Source organism: Theropithecus gelada, chromosome 5, assembly GCF_003255815.1.
Source record: "Theropithecus gelada isolate Dixy chromosome 5, Tgel_1.0, whole genome shotgun sequence".
In the NCBI taxonomy this organism is placed as follows: Eukaryota; Metazoa; Chordata; class Mammalia; order Primates; family Cercopithecidae; genus Theropithecus; species Theropithecus gelada.
Window position 1 is genome coordinate 139663950 of NC_037672.1, and position 21709 is coordinate 139685658.

Genomic DNA, 21709 nt, shown 5'->3' on the forward strand with positions numbered 1-21709 from the left:
CTGATAAATGATTTTTAATGACTGATTAGTATCCTATCTTATGAACGTATGTTTCACTTTAAAAATTAAACAATAACTTATGCTGATCAACTCTGAGTTGGGGATGAAATACAGTGGCCTTTACTTTCTTTCATCCCTCCTGAATTTGACATAGAAGAAAAGCCAGGAAATGAGATGGCGAAATAGAAAAAAAGAGGGTTAAATATGTCTAAAAATGTATGATGGATGGCCACATTCTAGATATAATTATGATGTGTTTCTACATTGCCTATTATTTATTTTTGTGATAATTTTTGCTATATTAATATAAAATTATAGCAGCTAATGTGGATTTACCCATTTTAGAGAAAACCGAGAAATAAAGGCTTTGTTAAATAATTTGAATCACAGGTTACTCCTATTTTATGTGCCAGTAAAACCTATGGTGAAGGAGTCGGCACATTTTATTATTTATTTTTATTTTTATTTTTTTGAGACAGAGTCTGGCTCTGTCGCCCAGGCTGGAGTGCAGTGGCCAGATCTCAGCTCACTGCAAGCTCCTCTCCTGGATTTACGCCATTCTCCTGCCTCAGCCTCCAGAGTAGCTGGGACTACAGGCGCCCGCCACCTCGCCCGGCTAGTTTTTTTGTATTTTTTAGTAGAGACGGGGTTTCACCGGGTTAGCCAGGATGGTCTCGATCTCCTGACCTCGTGATTCGTCCGTCTCGGCCTCCCAAAGTGCTGGGATTACAGGCTTGAGCCACCGCACCCAGCCTGTCAGCACATTTTAAATTTAAGAGAAAAAATTTTTCGAAGAAAATTATTCTACACATAATATATGGATTCTTAAAAGAAAACAGCTCCACAAAAGGCAAAAGATCTAACAATCTGTTGGCTTCAAATCCCATATCTCTCCATCCTTTACTCACTAGATGTTCAGCATCATCCAATCACCAGGCCTGATCCCATTATTCAGATAGCTGCAGCTTAGTTAAAGGTGAAAGTGAGGGGACAATACAAGAAGCATGAGAGTGAGATCTCACTGGCTCAGCATGTAGTCTATCCTGCAATTGTCCTACTCTGATCTTGGGATTTCAGTAGCCCAGCAAATGGTCCTCCACTATCTTGCCATTCTCCCTGTGGCTTTTTTTTTTTTTTTTTTTTGCTTTTTTTTTTTTTTTACCCTCAAAACCAGAACAACGTGTAACTTGGTTTCATTCCTGGTCAAATCACTAACCTAATTTAACTACCCTTCGATCCCAATATTCCCATTATAAGAACCCTATTATGTGTTATTTAAATGTCTAGTATAGCTCGTCCCCTCCTACTTGGAAAGTCACCCAATTCTTAGGATCAATATGGACAATATCCAAATTAGTATCCATACCCTGCATAAGCACTTAGACGTCTTCTTTGAATTCTATATCTAAAGTAGTCTCTCTTTCACCCAAGTCAAGTGCCTCTCCCCCGGATATGTTCTATCCAGTGGCCTATCTTTCTGTCTACATAGAACTTAACACTATCTGAAATTATTTTATATATAGGTTTTCAATGCCTCTCCCAATATAATTTAGATGAGCAAATGACCTGTGCTTATTAAGGCTTTCACTCTAGCTTCCAAGCCCCCATTCCTATCATAATCAACCCCAAAGCTTGTTGACATGTACAAAATGTATCTTTTATTGTATCCCGTATCTGGTCATTTGGCTTGCATTGAGTATTAGCCATCAAGGAATAAATTAATTTCAAGAACATTACTTCAGAGTGTCAAGGAAAGAACACATGGAACACATATGCAAACATATGCATGCCATTCTTTCCTATGTATTTAATAGGTATTAGTATCTATTGTTTTGGATTTATAGTATATGTGATGTACATATAAAATATGAAGACATTCTCATAAGCATTCTATTGACTCTAGACATAATAAGTGGAGGTGAATAATCATCAGGAGAAAAACCTTAAAGTAGTTCATAGAAGTGTATTTTATATACTTGTCAAGATCAGTCTTCTTTATACATTTTCCACAATTGTTTCCATAAAGAAATGTCCTTAGTTTTTAAGAAATGATCCCTCTTCTTAAATGCCAACTTTATTGAAATCAAAACAATTTCATTAAACCATAAACAAACTCAGTGTTCTCTTAGGTTTTTAACTATTTCTTTCTTCGTGGAAAAAAAAAAAAGTATTGATACACTCAAAGAAACAAAATATGAGAAAACAGAGTTGCGGTTGTAGGGGTGAATTATTTAATTTAAATGCAGTCAACCTTTAGAAATACAGTTAACAATGGACAAGAGATACTCAGTTTTTCAGTACATGCTTATCTTGTGCTCAAGACGCTTTTAGCCAATTAGCTTGCTCAATTGACTAAGTACCTCCTACCTTACTTATTTGGATAAGTAAGGAACTTCAGCAGAGGAACTCAATAAGCAGAGGAACTTCAACAAGATATAATTATTATATAGCAGCACACAAACAAAGCGGACATAAATCCTTGATGGAAAATAACTTAAACAAAGCAAGATGTTATCTAACAAATTGGTCAGTGTGGCTGCTTTCCTAATTTAAAAAGCAAGGCCATTGAAATTCCTAAATAATTTGAATACTTTGGTTAAGAGTAGAGAATCAAATACCAAAGATTTCGTTAAAAAAATTAGATGAGGCCGGGCACGGTGGCTCAAGCCTGTAATCCCAGCACTTTGGGAGGCCGAGACAGGCGGATCACGAGGTCAGGAGATCCAGACCATTCTGGCTAACAAGGTGAAACCCCGTCTCTACTAAAAAATACAAAAAAACTAGCCGGGCGAGGTGGCGGGCGCCTGTAGTCCCAGCTACTCTGGAGGCTGAGGCAGGAGAATGGCATAAACCCGGGAGGCGGAGCTTGCAGTGAGCTGAGATCTGGCCACTGCACTCCAGCCTGGGCGACAGAGCCAGACTCTGTCTCAAAAATAATAATAATAATAATTAGATGAAAAAGCCCTCTACCTTACTGAATTTCTTTTTCCTAGAATTTGTTCTTGTTTGACTTCTGATTAAATAAATATGCACCCCCTTAAACATGATACAAATATCTAAGAAGCTATTATTCTTTCATTAGTTGTTAGGAAATGAATAGAAGTGATTCATACAATAGGTGACATCGAAGGATTTGTGGGATTAAAAAATCTCCAAAAAAATGACAAAAATATACAGTAAAACATACAAGTGTTTATCTGTAATATCCTTGAGAGAGTAGTTTTTAAAAAGTCTTCAAGAAATGGAGTAGTTGAAGATCTTAAGTGCTAAGGAACCTAACAGTTTGGGAACTGTGTCTTCTAGGATCAACAACACAGTTCCATGATGACTTGAAAAAACATTCATCAGGCATTTCTTGCCATTTGATAAGACAGAATTATTTGGTGTTGTTTCTTAGTATATTTTAAAAATAAATATAAAAAAAGGAAATTGAAGTTTTTTATACTGGAAGAACATTATTATGAATAAATTATTGCAGCTGCTAATCTGTTAATTCTGTGATTCAAAAACGGAAATACAAGTGATGATAGTGTTGTTACTGAAATTTACTTGGCTTTCTAAACAAACAGCATAGTTAGGTCTTTGAACAAGATAGATTCTCTTAATTGCACTAGAAGACAGGTATTTGGCTCAGGTATGCCATTTCTTGAAGGCTGGCCACCACATTTGCCTGACAATTGCCACCCTAATTGCTCCTGCTTCAGATTCCCTCTTTTTCCAGCAGGCAAACAACAAAGCTTTATTTGTGCTTGGAAATACATCAAACCACTCTAATGAAACTTCACTTTTCAGAAGTACTGTCAAAAATGTAAAAAGTGAGTTTCTTCTCTTAAAAATGAAAGATGGATAGATGTAAGCTCAAGTAGTAAGAGTGAAGAGTGCCTAGCCTTTCTTTTGCTCTTCAGCTCCATTTCCAAAAACATGTTCTTTTTATATCTGATACAATCTGAAAACTCTCTAGAGAAAGAGAGAGAGAAAAAAATAATAGCTTCATTTTTGATACTATAAAATTTTCTTGAGTTTTTCACATTTCTGCCTGTTTCTCAATACCTGGAAAAATTTAAGTCTTTAATATTTAATTTATAGCACATTTTTAGCTATATTTGTAACAAAGAATGTTCAAAAAATGAATTACATATCAACTATGGTCTCAGTAAGTTATATTTTAAAATAAAATATTTTGGCAAAAAATATAAATATAAAACATAATAAAAATGCCTGTTCCTAAAATACTTAGAAATTCCAACCACTAAAACCCAGTATAGAGTATGTATACTGGGTTTTAGTATTTCAATTTGCTCCCCAAACTTTAGAAAATATATGTTAATATGTAAAAATGTTTATACTATAATACTATATATGGTCTCTGTATATGAAATTGAATATGTGCATGTATTAGTCTATAAAACTTAGTTTAAAATAAAATGTAAAAATACTACTGTCTTTCCGAAATAATTCAGAACCATGAAAGGAAAAAAAAAGACCAGTCTATATAGTTCATATGAACCACATTTTTACCTTAAGTACCTCTTTGTAGCTAATTTCCTAATGATATTTTTGCAGTCACACTTAATTCAAATATAAAGTAGTTTCCACTCATTAGTTAAGTAGTGGACTGGTCTCAGAATGCACACTTTTAATTCATCCTTGGACAAAGTTACAAATTTTTACATGTGACAGATATTTAGAGTTGCTTAAACAAGTCAAAGCTTGATTGAAAGTTAAATTCTCACATGTCACTGGCATGTTCACAAAAATCAATATGGAAGAGTCAGGGAATGTTCTTGAATAAGACAGAAATGGGCAAGAATCCTGGAAATGCCATAAAGAACACAAAGACAAACTATAAGTGGCCAGTCTCCAGCCCAGGTATAGAAAATTAGACAAACAGAGTTGCAGGAACATTGGTTAGCAACAAAATGCAGTCACTATGTTAGAATGAGTGCTGGGCATGGAATGTGTGATCAGTAGATCTGGTTGAGAGGCAAAACTATCACCACTGAACCCTGTATCCTTGGGCAACAAGTTAATTCCTATAAGTTTGGAGAAAATAACACCTACCTTATAGAACAATTTTAAAAACAGAACAATGTTCATAAAAATTTGTAAAAGATGTATTGATGTAAGCAATGTACCTATACTTTGCAAAATACTACACAAATTCTTATATTTATTGATACAAATAAGATGGAATTTCTTACCAAGGATGAATTCCAACTGTGGTTCATTTGGAGTCTTCTGGATACCTATAAATAATAGATGCAAATTCAGCTTTAAAAAAAATCAAATTATCAAGAATATGTCAATATATATTACAATGCTTCATCATGACCAGAATGAATAAATACAGTATTTGGCAGAATGAATAAACTTGGTTTATCAGGCCTATAAATAATCAGTTCTCAGAGCAGGGCATAATATTTGTTGCAGAACTAGATGTGACTTAAGATTTGATTGGTCATTTTATCTCTATGGTTATAAAGAAACCAAGAAATGTTGTTTTTGTAAGCCGTGGCAAACAGAAAACATACTTTACAACTGTGTTTCTTTTGGATGCAATGTAGACAGAAGTGGATCCTTCATAAAGAACCCCCTTGCCAAAATACTCTCTTAAATGGATTTTTTCCAAGCCACTCTGACCTGCTGTAAATAGTAAATCAATAACAAAAAAGGTATCTTCAGCTAGGTTATGATGGACATTATAGTGCTGGTTGTTCTACTAATTTAGTAATAGCTCAAACCAACATTTTATAAAATGTTTCCATTCTTTCGGTCAGCAATGTTTAAAAAATATAACAAGATGGCTAAATAATTTAGGATGAACTAGGAGGGAAAGTGAGTCTGGGGACAAAGGTATGGAAATGGAACCATCTAATGGCTAGAAGGTAGAGTGATCAGATTATGGGAAGTGATATGGGTAGATGCCTGAAGACCACACACAGTGTAGAAGCTTCCTAAACAAGAGTGGATGACTGGATGTATGAATGGGATGCCATTTGTTACAACTCAAGGGTGGCCAAATAAGTAAAACTAACATGTATGGAAAAGTAAACTATTTGGCACTAAATGAAAGAATATCATACAAATCCTTTCCTTGCTTATTTTTGCTGGTGCATTCATCAGATACTATTTAAATTTACTGGCATTTGGTCACTAATACATTTTAAGAATTACCCTTTTGTATAAAAATTAACTGCTTTTTATTCACAGAGTTATTTATTTATTTACTTATTTATTTTTGCACAGTAACTGTATATTTTTTCATTCTGCTGACATTTAGCAATTGCTTTGGTTAACAATTTTTAGATTTTTCAAGAGAGGTTAAAGTGACAATCATTAGGTAGGCTTTTGTGAACTTGAAATGTCTGGGTTTTTTTAAAAGGTCATTAACAATTAACTCTGCTTTAAACATTGACAACCAAATTTCTCAAAAATGCCTCCAACCAACACAATTTTCTAAAGATTAGCTTTATAATGTAAATTAAAAGAGAAGGTTAGGCATATATTGGCCATTGTTAAATAATTGGACTATAGGAATCTTCTGAAAAGAAAAGAAAAAGGCATAATTCATGCTGAACAATAAAACCCAAACCCTAGAATTTTAAATATAAAAGCAAACATACAATTCTTCCAATGATTGTAATTACTTGAGTAATAAAAAATGAATTTTAATGTTCACATGCAAACTTGACCAAATCTCCATTGGCTCTATATTTGTGGCTTAGTGCTCTTTGGTATGGCAGTGACAGTCTAAATTTCCAGTGTAACCATTTTTTTCTTAATGCTTTTAACTTAACTTCCTTTTGGGTTTAAAGAGAGAATTTCTACAGTATAAAAAATATTCCCATATAAGATTATATAAATACCAATAGAAGTTATTCTTAGAAAGTATTAGTGTCTAGAAGGTATACTAAAAAAGTATTAGGCTCTTAATATATATTCAAGAGCTTTGGTCTTGTTACTTGATATTTAACCGTTTCATGGATCATCATCTATCTTACCCAAGATAAAAGATGAGAGGCATATCATACACTCACACCACCAAGGTAAATAGTGCAAAGGAAAAAATATTTAGGTAATTTCATGCCATTTGTTAGAACCGAAGTTCCTATGAATCTATGAATACATATATATACATGTATGTTTCGTCGACCCAATTTGCATCTTTAGATGCAAAAACAGGGAGGGATACACACATACTTACTTGTGAACTGACAGTCCCCGGGATCACTGGCCTGGGCTGCAGGAAGAAAGTGCTGCCCTTCTTCTGATGCCCCTTCCTCTTTAATTTCCATGATCAACCTTCACAGTTTTAAAATTTTCCAAATGTTCTTGTCCAAATGTCACTTCCAGTGATTTCTGGTTTAATGTAGATGTATCTTCACACTAAAGATCTGATATCCCACTCTGAAATTCTGTACCTAGGAAACATCAAAAGTTAAAATTTCAGTCATATTGGAGTTCAGTACAAAGCTAAAAATTAAAGGTAGGTAGAGACTGCAACTACATTCAAATAAACTTTCTTCCTGCCTACTCCACTCATACTTTCAGGACCATTCCACACAATTAATGCAACCTAAAGTCTAGGTTTAATAGGTATTCTCAAGGCAATTATTACATAGTCATATGAAAGATTTCTAAAACATGACAGGTATATTATTTCTCTTCTAGTTCATTCTGAAAGATAGCAGATAGCTGTAGAGGCTGCTAAATTAGTATAAAACCTAATTTAGCAGCAAGAGCATGTAGCATCTTGTCAAGACATTACCATGTTTTGGCAAGGTGAATATTACTATCGTTCTTTCCATTAGAATTGCCCTTTATGCTCATCTCTTCATCCACCCTTGTTAGAACATTATTACTGACCACATAAAAAATAATTTGGCATCACATTCTTCTTCCAAGATGAGCCAACAGGTTGTACAGGAGAGTTTCCAACCTCATTACTATCCATGGAGTCTTCTGCTGCTCTGCTTGATAAAGGTGTAATTGTTTAATGATCATGGTATATGCTGAAAAGAATGAATCATTCTTCTAAAAAGCTAAAGCTCAAGGGGAAATGAAAGCAATGGAAAAACTGATGAAAATTAGCATGGGGAAAGAAAGACTCTCCAAGAATTTAATACCCTCTCATACAGACAGCCTCAAATACTTACAAATTCATTTTGATATTTAGCATGATATATATGACCAAGAATAAATTTTTTACAAAATCAATGTTGCTTTAAATCAAGTTACCAGCTGAATTAAAATGTTTAAAACTATTTAAATATCTGTCCAATGCCATGTAATGAGGTAGCAGTAATCAAGTTTCGTTTGGAATATTAATAAGGTCTCAAACTTCACAAAGCAACACCCTCACTCTTTGTGGTTCTTGGTAAAGTGGTCTCATTTATAATTCAGCTCTAGTTTGAAAAAATCTGGCAGAAATTAAATTCAAAAAGTTTCTTGAATTTTTAGAAAATAGTAGAATAAAATTATGGGTAAATACATATTGGCTTCTAAGGATGCAATCAAGAATATTTCTGGGGATACAAGGCTATTGCACCATCAATTAGACCAAATCCATCAATTTAAAAATTATGTTTTGAATTAATAATAAAGCTTGAACAACGATCATGCTTCCTAATTTTTTTACCATTACATTTAGAAGTCTTTTCTGATAAGAACACACACACACTTCATAGCACCACGTTCTTCCAAAAACCTGTGACAAATGCTAACAGTGAGATAATATCTGTAGCAGACTGCAAGGCATGTGTGACTTGGACGTGAGGACTATATAATTTGTTAACTTCACTATATTTCTTGACCAAAGACTCAATCCACAATCCTGATCAGTCATCTTCAAATGCGAAAAGGAGGCAGTATGATGAATCCTAGCAAAATAACACCTCAGCACATTATAGGTGAATAATTAATGAAATAAATGTCTAACTCTGTGTATTGGTATATGTGCACTTGTATAATTTGAGGATGGTAGGAAAAGACTGATGTAAGATGTCTACAAAGGCTCATTAATGTGGTCCCATTTTAAGCATACTACCCATGCAAAACTAATTCGCTAAGTGAAAATAAATTCAATTTTAGAGAGAATGAAGTTAAATACACAAAACAAGAATTATGAGATAACCTCTTGATATTCATTTATTTTCACTGACAACAAACTTAAGATTTGGTACTTGTTATCCAAGCACACACTTCAGAAGAAATTAGTCACAAAGCTCATGAAAGTAACTGCATTTTTAGCTGTTAAATAGAGCATTTACCTATGGTTATAACATACAACAGTTTATTTTCTGTGCCTACTTGTAAAATTTTTTCCACAATAATAGATTGTGGTTGTTGTATACCACCAGCATGTTTAAAAGAGATAGCTTTTAAGCATAGTTCTACTCAGGCCAGTTCTCACATCTTTTATCTTACTCAGAAGAGGTACAAGCTGAATGGTCATCGTACTCATAAAACACTCTTGGTTCTCTCACCCTCCCCCAGGGACAAAAGATGATTGGTAGTTATAGTTCAGTTATGTTTAATTGAACAATATTTCTTACTGACCACTACAATAACAGATATTTGTTAATATTTTGTACACCTCACAGTATAAACGGCAATCTGACAGACACACAAAATCATGTAAGAAGGTTATTATTAAGTAGGAAGACAAAACTAACAACACACATTGAAAAATTGGAGACATTACATAATGAGGGGGCAAATGTGATGCGCTCAACATTAGTACAGTGCTGTTCCCTCACTAGTGATACGTAAATCAAGTAGCATCTTCGTATCAAGATAGTGTTCTGGTGGCAAATTGCAGGTACAGGAGATTGGTGTTAAGGAGAATGCCCTTAGTTGTTATGGTTCCTTTTTAATAGCATAATTCAGGGACAGTGTCGTATACCAGAGTTCTCATCAGATTTGAGATTTTTAAAAAATGGAAATAGAGATTAAAAGAAATAAGAAAGATAAAGGGATTAAAATAAAAATTACAGAAGATGAAAGGAGCAATAAGAGGTGTCAGATTTCTTAGTGATTACATGTAAAAAGTTGTAATGAGGGCAATCACTTTGCAAATATTAAATAATGCAACTTATTTACCTCACAGTCATCTACAGAGACCAAGACATGTTATTTTTTAGTCCAGTGTAGAAAATGGCAAAACAAGTTGTGCTAACAACGTGTGCTAAACCCTCTACCTTTCCTTTAGTGAACTACATAGATGTACCTGGATGGTCAAATTCCAAAATTTTTACATAATGAGCTGAAGACACTCTTGAAATCCATGAAGTTGGAATCAGAGGTAGACAAAGACAGGTAAGGGAGACCAAGTCAGGGTTCTGGGAGTGGTGCTCCTCTCTAGGACTTCAAATCCCAGAAGGGAGGAGAACTTACTGGTGGATGGCAAGTGGATGTCCTGTCTCCATTGCAAATATAGGAGGAACCATCTTTCAGGTTGTCCCTGTGGAAACATTGAACTTTCTATTGGGAGTGGAAGAGAGCCCAAAAAGCAGATGGGCAGAGGGACACGGCCTCAGTTTAAACCCAGCGTTTCCCTCTGCTCCTCTCACTCATGGATGAACCTGAGAAAAGACTACTGGCTCCCAACGTGTGGATAAAAAGGAACCTAGCACATGTTTCTTATAAAAGGGATATGGTGACCCTGCAGCAGAGGTTATAGTGTTGGCTTTCTAGGCCAAGAAGCGGATAGAGGATATGGCCAAAACTCAGTAGGTTTTCTCTGCCATCTAGAGACAAGATGAGGCCCAGTTAATCAGAAAGCATGAGAGGACAATCCATGTAGCAAGGGTATCCAATATTTTGGCTTTGATGGGCCACATTGGAAGAAAAAGAATTGTCTTAGACCACACATAAAATGCACTACCAGACAGCTGATAAACTAGGGGAAAAAAACACCAAAAAAACTCATAATGTTTTAAGAAAGTTTACAAATTTGTGTTGGGCCACATTCAAAGCAATCCTGGGGCCGCAGGTTGGACAAGCTTAGGCTACAGGTTACTCCAGCCAGATGGGGGAGCAGTGACTGGGCCAGGATTGCTGTGTCTCAATGGAGGATAGCAAGTATCCACCCAGTAACAGCATGAGTCCAACGAGTTCCATTTGTCCCCTGCCACATGGTCATGTGAGACCCTTTTTCTCACACAAGTGACACTATCTTAGAAAAAGAAGCAGGGAAAAGGGGAGTTAGCATAAAGATACTAAACACAAGTGTTTTCAATAGTAGTGAATAGAAAGTTAAAAACTTTTATTCATTTACTTTTGTTTTGTTTTGTGCTCTCATTTAGTGAGTGCTTATTATGACCAAAATATGAAGAAAAAAAAGTCCTTTCAATAAGAATGAAACTTGCCATTCCTACCACAAATTTATTTTTTTTCTAGTTAAAATCACTTTTAATGAAATGTTTAAAAAATCCCTACATAGTTCTCCCTTTAAGATAAAAAAAAAAAAAGTACAGGAATTTATTGGGGGGCAGGGGAGGGTGGCCAAGATGGCCAACTAGAAGTAGTGGTGATCAGAGGCTTTCATCTAAAAGAAGCAAAAGAGCATACAAATCCTGCACCAGCCACCAAAGTATCCAGTTCTGTCATCGGGACTGATAGGCGGCTGGCATGACCCAGAGAGGAAAAGGAAGAGCAGTGTGGTGTGGCTGCCTACCTGAGAGCCACACAGGGCAGGGGAGCCCCCACACCCAGACAAGGGAGGCAGGAAGTAAGTGTGCTACCCAGCCTGGGGAACCTTGATTTTTCCAAGGAACTGTGCAACCCATAGATCGGGAAGATCCCACTCATGAACCCATGCCACCAGGGCCTAGGGTCCCAACCACAGAGCCACGCAGATTCTCAACAGCCACTTGACTGGAATCTGCTTAAGTCTGCCAAGTTTGTGGGGGGAGGGGCGGCATCACCACCGCTGCTGTTGCTTGCTGTCTAAGCCTTATGAGTTCCTTGGGGGAGGGGCAGCAGCCAACATTGCAGCTGCTAGCTACCTAACACACTAAGCTCCCAGTGGGGAAGGGCGGCAGCCATCACTAAAGCTCCAGGCCACACTTTTCCCCTGCTGAAGCCAGGGAGGCTGGATGACTGGGTCCCAAGAGGTATCCCCACAGCCCAGCCACCAGCTATGGCAGACTACGGCCAGACTGCCTCTTTAAGCCAGACACTGACCCATCCCTCCTCACTGGGCGAGGCCTCCCTACACTCCAGTCAGGGGCTCAGGGACAGAACTCTGATCTCCCTGAGCCTGAGCCCCTAGAGAAAGGGGTGGCCATAGTCTCTGTGAACCAGCAGACTTAGTCTTTCCTTCTGCTAGCTCTGAGGAATCCAGGCAGCCCAGAAGAGCAGGTTTCCCTCCAGTGCAGCACATCCCCTCCACCACAGGACAGCGAAAGTGCTTTGTCAAATGGATCCTGCTTCCCATGCCACCCAACTGGGTGAGACCCCCACAGGGGTCATCAGACATCCTATATGGGAGCATTGCTACTGGCATCAGATCAGTGCCTCTTGAGGTCAGAGATCCCAGAGGAAGGAGCAGGTACCCATCTTTTCTGTTCTCCAGCCTCCTCGAGTGACATCTCCAGGTGCAGGAGCAAACCAGATGAATAGGGCCTGAAGTGAACCTCCAGCAAACCACAGCAGCCCTACAGAAGAGGGAGCTGATTGGTGAAAAACAAACAAAGCAACAACAGCAGCATCAACAAAAATGTCCCCACCAAAACCTCATCCAAGGGTCCGCAGCCTCAAAGATTGAAACTAGACAAACTCATGAAGATGAGAAAGAATCAATTAAAAAAAAAAAAAAGATGAAAACCCCAAAGGTCAGAGTGCCTCTTCTCCTCCAAATGATAGCAGCACATCTCCAACAAGGGCACAGAACTGCATGGAGGATGAGATGGATAAATTGACAGAAGTAGGCGTCAGAAGGTGAGTAACAACAAATTTCACTGAGGTAAAGGAGAATGTTCTCCCAAGACAAAGAAGCTAAGAACCATGATAGAATGTTCACAGGAGCTGCGAACTAGAATAAACAGTTTAGAGAGGAACATAAATGACTTGATGGAGCTGAAAAACACAGCACAAGAACTTTGTGAAGTATACACAAGTATCAATAGCCAAATAAATCAAGCAGAATAATTTCAGAGATTGAAGACTATCTTGGTGAAATAAGACAGGCAGACAAGACTAGAGAAAAAAACAATGAAAAGGAACCAACACAACCTTCGAGAAATATGGAATAAAATTTTCAAGAAATATGAGACTATGTAAAAAGACTGAACCTACAACTGATGAGAGTACTTGAAAGAGGGAGAATGGAACCAAGCTGGAAAACACACTTCAGGATATTATCCAGAAGAACTTCCCCAACCTAGCAAGACAGGCCAACATTCAAATTTAAGAAATACAAAGAAACCTACTAAGATACTCCATTAGAAGATCATCCCCAAGATACATAATCACCAGATTCTCCAAGGTCAAAATGAAGGAAAAATTATTAAGGGCAGCCAGAAAGAAAGGGCAGGTCACCTACAAAAGGAAGCCCACCAGACTAACAGCAGACCTCTCAGAAGAAACCCTACAAGCCAGAAGAGACTGGGGGCCAATATTCAACATTCTTAAAGAAAAGAATTTTCAACCCAGAATTTCATATTCTAATTTCATATTCATGTGGCTTATGAAGCCAAACTAAGCTTTGTAAGCAAAGGACAAATAAAATCCTTTTCAGACAAGCAAATGATGAGGGAATTTGTCACTACCATGACTGCCTTACAAGAGCTCCTGAAGGAAGCACTAAATATTGGAAGGAAAAACCAGTACCAGCCACTGCAACAACATACCAAAATATAAAGACCAATGACACTATGAAGAAATTACATCAACTAGTGTGGAAAATAACCAGCCAGTTTCATAATGACAGGATCAGATTTATACATAACAACATCCACCTTAAATGTAAATAGGCTAAATGTCCTTATTAAAAGACACAGACTGGCAAATTGGATAAAAGGTCAAGACCCATTGGTGTGCTGTATTCAGGAGACCCATCTCATGTTCAAAGACACACTTAGGCTCAAAATAAAGGGATAGAGGAAAATTTACCAAGAAAATGGAATGTGGAAAAAAGCAGGAGTTGCAATCCTAGTCTCTGACAAAACAGACTTCAAACCGCCACAGATCAAAAAAGACAAAGAAGGGCATTACATAATAATAATTCATTCAACAAGAAGATCAATTTAACAAGAAGAGCTAACTATCCTAAAAATATATGCACCCAATACAGTAGGACCCAGATTCATAAAACAAGTTCTTAGAGAGCTACAAAGAGACTTATGCTCCCACACAATAATAGTGGAAGACTTTAACACGCCACTGTCAATATTAGACAGATCAGTAAGACAGAAAATTAACAAGGATATTTAGGACTTTAACTCAGCTCTGGATCAAGTGGACCTAAGTTACTCTCCATCCCAAAATAACAGAATATACATTCTTCTTACTGCTACATGGCACTTACTGTAAAATCGATCACATAATTGGAAGTAAAACACTCCTCAGCAAATGCAAAAGAACTGAAATCGTAACAGTCTCTCAGATCACAGTGCAATCAAATTGGAACTCAAAATTAAGAAACTCACTAAAAACCACAAACTACGTGGAAATTGAATAAAATTGAACAACCTGCTCCTTAATGACTCCTGGGTAAATAATCAAATTAAGGCAGAAATCAAGAAGTTCTTTGAAACAAATGAGAACAAAGAGACAATGTACCAGAATCTCTGGGATGCAGCTAAAGCAGTGTTAATAAGGAAATTTATAGCACCAAATGCCCACATCAGAAAGCTAGAAAGATCTCAAATCACCACCCTAACATCACAAAAAAGAAATAGAAAAGCAAGAACAAACAAATCTAAAAACTAGCAGAAGATAAGAAATAACTAAGATCAGAGAAGAACTGAAGGAAAAAGAAACATGAAAAACCCTTCAAAAAATCAATGAATCCAGGAGCTGTGTTTTTGAAAAAAAAATCAATAAAATAGATAGACAGCTAGCTAGACAAATAGAGAAGAAACAAATAGACACAGTAAAAAAAATGATAAAGGGGATATCACCATTGATCCCACAGAAATACAAACTACCATCAGAGAATACTATAAACACCTCTACCAGATAAACTAGAAAATCTGGAAGAAATGGATAAATTTCTGGACACATACACCCTCCTAAGACTAAACTAGGAAGAAGTCGAATCCCTAAATAGACCAATAACAAGTTCTGAAATTGAGGCAGTAATAAATAGCCTAGTAACCAAAACAAACCCAGGATCAGGCGGATTCACAGCTGAATTCTACCAGAGATACAAAGAGGAGCTGGTACCATTCCTTCTGAAGCTATTTTAAACAATTGAAAAGAGAAGGATCTCTTCAAGGAGAACTATAAACCGCTGCTCAAGGAAATACAAGTGGACACAAACAAATGGAAAAAGTTCCATGCTCATGGCTAGGAAGAATCAATATTGTGAAAATGGCCATACTGCACAACGTAATTTTTAGATTCAATTCTATTCCCATCAAACTACCACAGACATCTTCACAGAATTAGAAAAAAAAAAAAAAAAAAAACTACCTTAAAATTCATATGGAACCAAAAGAGCCTGTGTAACAAATATAATCCTAAGCAAAAGAACATAGTTGGAGGCATCACGCTACCTGATTTCAAACTATAGTACAAGGCTATAGTAACAAAAACAGCACAGTACTGGTATCAAAACCGACGTATAGACCAATGGAATACAATAGAGACCTCAGAAATAAGACCACACATCTACAAACATCTCATCTTTGACGACCCTGACAAAAACAAGAAATGGGGAAAAGATTCCCTATTTAATAAATGGTGCTGGAAAAACTGGCTAGCCATATGCAGAAAACTGAAACTGGACCCCTTCCTTACACCTTATATAAAAGTTAACTCAAGATGGTTTAAAGGGTTAAATGTAAAACCCAAAACCATAAGAACCCTAGAAGGAAACCTAGGAAGTACCATTCAGGACATAGGCATGGGCAAAGATTTTATGATGAAATTGCCAAAACAACTGCAACAAAAGCTAAAATTGACAAATAAAATCTAATTAAACTAAAGAGCTTCTGCACAGCAAAACAACAACAGCAGCAAAATACTATCATCAGAGAGAATAGGCAACCTACAGAATGGGAGAAAATGTTTGTAATCTACCCATCTGACAAAGGCCTAATTTTCAGAATTTACAGGGAACTTAAACAAATTTACAAGAAATAAACAACCCCATCAAGACATTAAATGCCTTATACATGTAAAGATGTTTGGTAGCCTAAACAACTATTTATAAATTTCCTGTGAATAAATCAAAGACATAAAATCTATAGATGAGCTAAACCTTTAGGGAATGCACACTGTGGGGCCATGGGGTGCACCACTCACATGTCCCATCAAGAGACCTGCTGTGAGAAATATGTGTGGCTGAGTCTTGAGCCTCCATGTCTGCAGAGTACTCCAAGGTCCTCAGGGAGGCTAAGTGCTTCCTAGATTGTTCCCAGTGCCTACCCATAGCAGAAGTATTATAGTCAGGCCATTTCTGCCTGATGCAGGATTTTGCTAACAAGCAATCTTTGCTCTGGGGCTCCCCATCAGCTTGGCCAAGATTTCTTAAAGCTGTACTATAGTCTGAGGTTCTTCCTGTGTAATTCCCCTCCTTCCCTCTCTGTGCAGAAGTGTCATACAGGTGTATTACAGTCTGAAGATTCTCCTTCCCTGCTCTCTCACCTTTATCCTTCTCAAGTGTCTTCCCAATAAATCTTTTGCACTTCTCATTTCATCTTGGCATCTGTTTCTAGAAGACCCAAACTGACACAAACACTTAGTAAACGCTACTATGGGAATACGTTCCCTCTTTCATGGCTTCTTTCACATTTTATTAATTTATGTATCTATCTATATGTGTGATGTGTGTGCGTTTATTTGGGCTGATTCTTGACAGAACAGAAATTCTCAGACATGAACAAAATAATACACAAACGCAAGAGTTTAACCAATTTTTCCTCCTATGAAGCAGCATACAAATAAGAAACTCTCTTGTTGGTATTCTCTACTGGCTTCTAGCCAAGATTTAAAACTCTCTCTGAGCCAATTATGGAGTTGAGTTGATGACAACCTCTGATATCAAATATACAGAAGAAATGGGTCACATTACACCCAATGGCTTTCTACATCCCATTCTATCATCCTCAAATGCATCCCTAATTGACATACCTTCAAATTCTATGGGCCAGGTTTAAGTGCCACCTCATCCATGATGACTTCTCTTTCTTCAGCTGAAAGCAATATCATGCTGTCCTAAGTTCCCCTAATAACTTATCTTACATAATTTATTACTGCTTATTTTCTACTTTATATATATATATAATATACATTTTTTCCTCTGCATTTTTATAAAATAACTCTGTCAGAATGTAAATTTGTTTTTCTTTATTTCCCCATAGCAACAATATTGATTCCAATAAACACTAGATAAATCTATTCATCCATTTATTGTATAAACAAACATTTATTAAGAAGTCACCATGTGCAAGGCACTGAACATACAGAAATAAATAGCTTAGGATTGGTCTTTAAAAGAATTCAGTCTTAGTGGGAGGAAATCAAGTGAATAGTTACAATGGAATGTGATAACTGCCATGAAAGGGATATTATCAGAGTATAGGGCAGAAGGAAAGAGCACCAAATAAGGGCTCAAATAAATCAAAGATGACTGCATGGAAGAGGCTCCAGGAAATGAACTAGGCAAAGGTGAGAGTACTGGCAATTTCAGGCCAATGAAGCAGCAGGAATGAAAGATGTGGGAAAATAAGAATATGACAAGTCAGAGAACTGCAAATAGTTCAGTTTGGCTAAATACAAGATGTTGGTTTTGCTAATATCTTTTATCCTGTTAATGAAATTTTTTCATACGAAATATAATGGCTTATATGTAAAACAGATAAAAGCAGAGCTGCTCTGCTTGGGGTGAGTTGGGAAATACAAGTCCTATTAACCCCTGACCATTATTCACTCCTTGCCCTCACTTTTTCTCTCACGGAGCTTTATAAATACCTTCTTAGAACTCAACTTGAAAACTTTGAGTACCCTTCTTTTTAAAATAAATACATTTTATTGTGTATATTTAAGATATGCACATAACGTTATAAGATACACATATACGACAAAATAGTTACTTTGGTGGAACAAGTTAACATATTCATCATCTTATACAGTTACCTATTTTGGCCCCTATGGCAAGAGCAGCTATAATCTATTCATTTAGCAAAAACACTGAATAAAATACTATTATTAACTACAGTCCTCATATTGTCCATTAGATTTGTGTGTGTATGGTGGTGGTTATTCCTTATATGAAATGAGAATTGCTTCCGGAGAAAAACTGGCAAGATAAGCAGAGATCAGAGAAAAAGCTTGAAGGCCAGACTAGAGAGAATAAGCTTAATTATGAGAGCAGAAAGAAGCCACATTAGATAAACTTAAGCAAGAGAGTAACATGATCATACATGAATTTTAGAAAGCCCACTAGAGTGTCAAAGTAAAGACTGTACTGAAAGGTGGTAGCTTGATAAGAAAATCAACCTATTCAGAGGTTATTTTAATATTCAAGGAAAATAAAATAATAATGAGGGTTAAGCCAAGATAGAAGTAAATGATTAGAGAACAGAATCTAGATTCTAAGTTATTAAATAGAATTACCTGATGTTGGTGATAGAATTAGATGTGATATGAGAGTTGAATTCATGCAAAAGAGAAAGATCATGCTATCTAGTAAATTACATACCACTAACCTATCAGGAGAGAATAAAATAAAAGGAATTTTAGTCAAGGATAATTAATTTAGTTTTACTCATGTTGTTTCTGAGGTGCCTTAAAATAGAAACACATATGGGTCTAAATTTTCTGGAGAAATATTAAGGCTGGGTGACAGAGTGAGACTTCGTCTCAAAAAAAATAAAAAGTGTTATATTTAAATATAATTACATAGACAGGTTAGAAACAAAGAGATAGAACAATATATATGAGGCAAATGCTAGTCATAAGAAAATTGGTGTGGCTACATCAATGTCAAACAAAATAGATTTCACATTAAGGAATACTAATATGCACATTATATAATTATAAAATGGTTAATTCATCAAGAAGACATAATGATCTTAAATGTGAATGTACCTAAAAATTTGAAAATAGACAAAGCAAAAACTGACAGAAGTGAAATGGACAAATTCACAATACCTGAGGACAAAAGCATTCCTCTAATTGTCAGAGTAAACAGAAAATCAGTGAGGATATAAAATACTTAGACAACACTACCAACAACTTGACCTAATTGACACTTATAAAATGCTTTGCCTAACAATAGAATACATATTTTTTCAAAGTGCTTATGGAATTTTCAATAAGATAGCTTCTATCCTGACTCATAAAAGAAACCTTAACAAATTTAAAATAAATGAAATCATAACAAGTACATTTTCTGACCACAAGAAGATTCAGCTAGAAATTACTAACAATTTCAAAATATTTGAAAATTAAAAATATATTTTCAACTAATTGATAGAGCAAAAAGTCACAAAAAACATTCACATTTACTTGTATCAAAATAAAACCACTATACTACATATAAAAATATGATTGGAGGAAAATTTGTTGTATTAAATGTTTATGTCAGAAAACAAGGTCTCAAATCAATGATCTTTTACTTCATAACTACAAAAAATGCAAATTAACTCTAAAATAAGCAGGATAAAGAAAATAATCTGTGTCATAAACATAGCTGATGAAGATTTAGTTTCCAGAATATATTAATCATGTGAGCAAATCAATAAAAAAGTAAAAACAATAGGAAAAAGCTATCAAAATATATAAACATGTAATTCAAATATATTAAACACAAATTACCCAGGAACATATTAAATGATTATCAACTTCACTAGTATCAGGGAAATGTAAACTAAAACCAAATTATATATAAAATATAACCATCAATAAGTAAATATTTTAGTTTCAAAACCTCAAACATTGATGAAGATTTAGAGTAATATAAACTTTTATAAACTGCAGGTACTCCAACCACAATGAAAAATAATTTGGTGATATCCAGTAAAGTTAAAAAGTAATTTTACTTCTAAGCATATAATGTAGATAAACTCTTACAAATGCATATCAAAAGATAATTAGGAGAATGTTCATAGCAAATCAAGTTCTAATAAAATATTGAAAACAAGCTAATTGTCCATCAACAAGAAGGTAGATAATATATTGTGATTTATTCATTCTTCAGAGTAGAGAAAATGAGGAGCTCTTCATTTTATGAAGCAACATAGATAAACTTCACAAAGTACTGAGAAAAGAGAAGTAGTGAGTGGCAGGAAGGCAGACAGAGAGAGAGAGAGGGTGGTACTTACAGACATTGTTAAACCCTGTAAAATAATACTCTTTGGTTCTACAGCTTGGTGCAAAAGTAATTGATATTTCTGCCACTAAAAATCATATATTGCACCAACCTAATATATTGCTTAAGAGTACATACACAAGAGATACATTACAAAGAAATTAAGGAAGTGCATGATTAATGTGATCAGGGAGGGGAACAAGTATTCTTCAACTGTATCAGGAAAGTTGTATTTCTTAAAACGGGTAATAGAAAAAATATTTTTCTTTATATCTGTTATGTTTTAAATACTCATTATGAATTGAACTAAAAAGAGGCAGAGTCATGTGTTGAGAAGAAATTCTGAAGCAGTGCGGTACAAGCTTTGAGAAGAAAAGCAGAGTTTTGAGCTGGTTTCCATGAGCACTGGGTGAGGAAACAAGCAAGCTATGGATCTGGCGGGGCTTGGAGACCACAGATTTGTGGGGGCCTCAGTCTGACTAGCTGAGAGGCTTTCTCCAGCAGTGCTCAGCAGCCTGGAGAAGAATGACAGTATAGTGGCCATAGTGTTGGGATTTTGCCTGCTAGTGCAGTGAGAAAAAAGTGAAGCACAGAATGTAGTATTCACAATGTGACCAAGGCTGGATTTGGAAGCCATTAAAAAAGAAAGATGTAATATATTTAATATATTGGGAGATGAGAGAAGTGTTCAGGTCTAAGTGATGAGAAGTGAGAAGTTCAGGGTACAGGCACAGAGTAAATAAGTGGCTGAAATGGAGTGGTGGTGTTAGCCTCTAGGGCCAGCAAGAAGAAACTATGCATCAAGGGTGTTAGATGAGTAACTTGCATGAAAACTGAAATCACCCTGAAGGATCACAGTCAGGGCCTGAGAACTAGAGAAAGACTGTGTGCCTAGTAGAAAAGTCTGGAGGACCAGGAGTTTGAACAATAAGCATAATAAATAGGAGTGAAGATATATATAGCCAGGCATCTGTAATTGTAAATGAGATTATTACAACTTAAAGGGCATCTTGTGGCACTAGGAAAATGGTAACCCTGCCTCTGGGCTCTCTGATGCGTGGCCTGCCTACATGAGGGGAGGCAGCAAGGAAGCAGTCCTTATGAGAATAAAGCCAGGTTTCTTTTAAGACAAAGAAACAAAGAAAACATTCCTCAAAGAAGTGGAAGTTGAAAGAGACTGTTTTTCATAGAAACAGAAGACTCCATGAACATTATGTTATATTTTAA

General features: G+C 36.0%; 1 protein-coding gene across 4 annotated transcripts in view; it reads right to left on the reverse strand.

Moving 5' to 3' along the window:
* Window positions 1–21709, reverse strand: part of INPP4B (inositol polyphosphate-4-phosphatase type II B) — an 807120-nt gene that overhangs the window by 377795 nt on the left and 407616 nt on the right. For all 4 annotated transcript variants that reach the window (XM_025386323.1, XM_025386324.1, XM_025386325.1 and 1 more), the window contains 2 exons: window positions 7205–7421; window positions 5202–5246 (listed from right to left, as the gene is read on the reverse strand). In XM_025386323.1, coding sequence (XP_025242108.1) covers window positions 5202–5246; window positions 7205–7295 — 136 coding nt within the window. In that variant the 5' untranslated portion in view covers window positions 7296–7421. The remainder of the gene's footprint in view (window positions 1–5201; window positions 5247–7204; window positions 7422–21709) is intronic.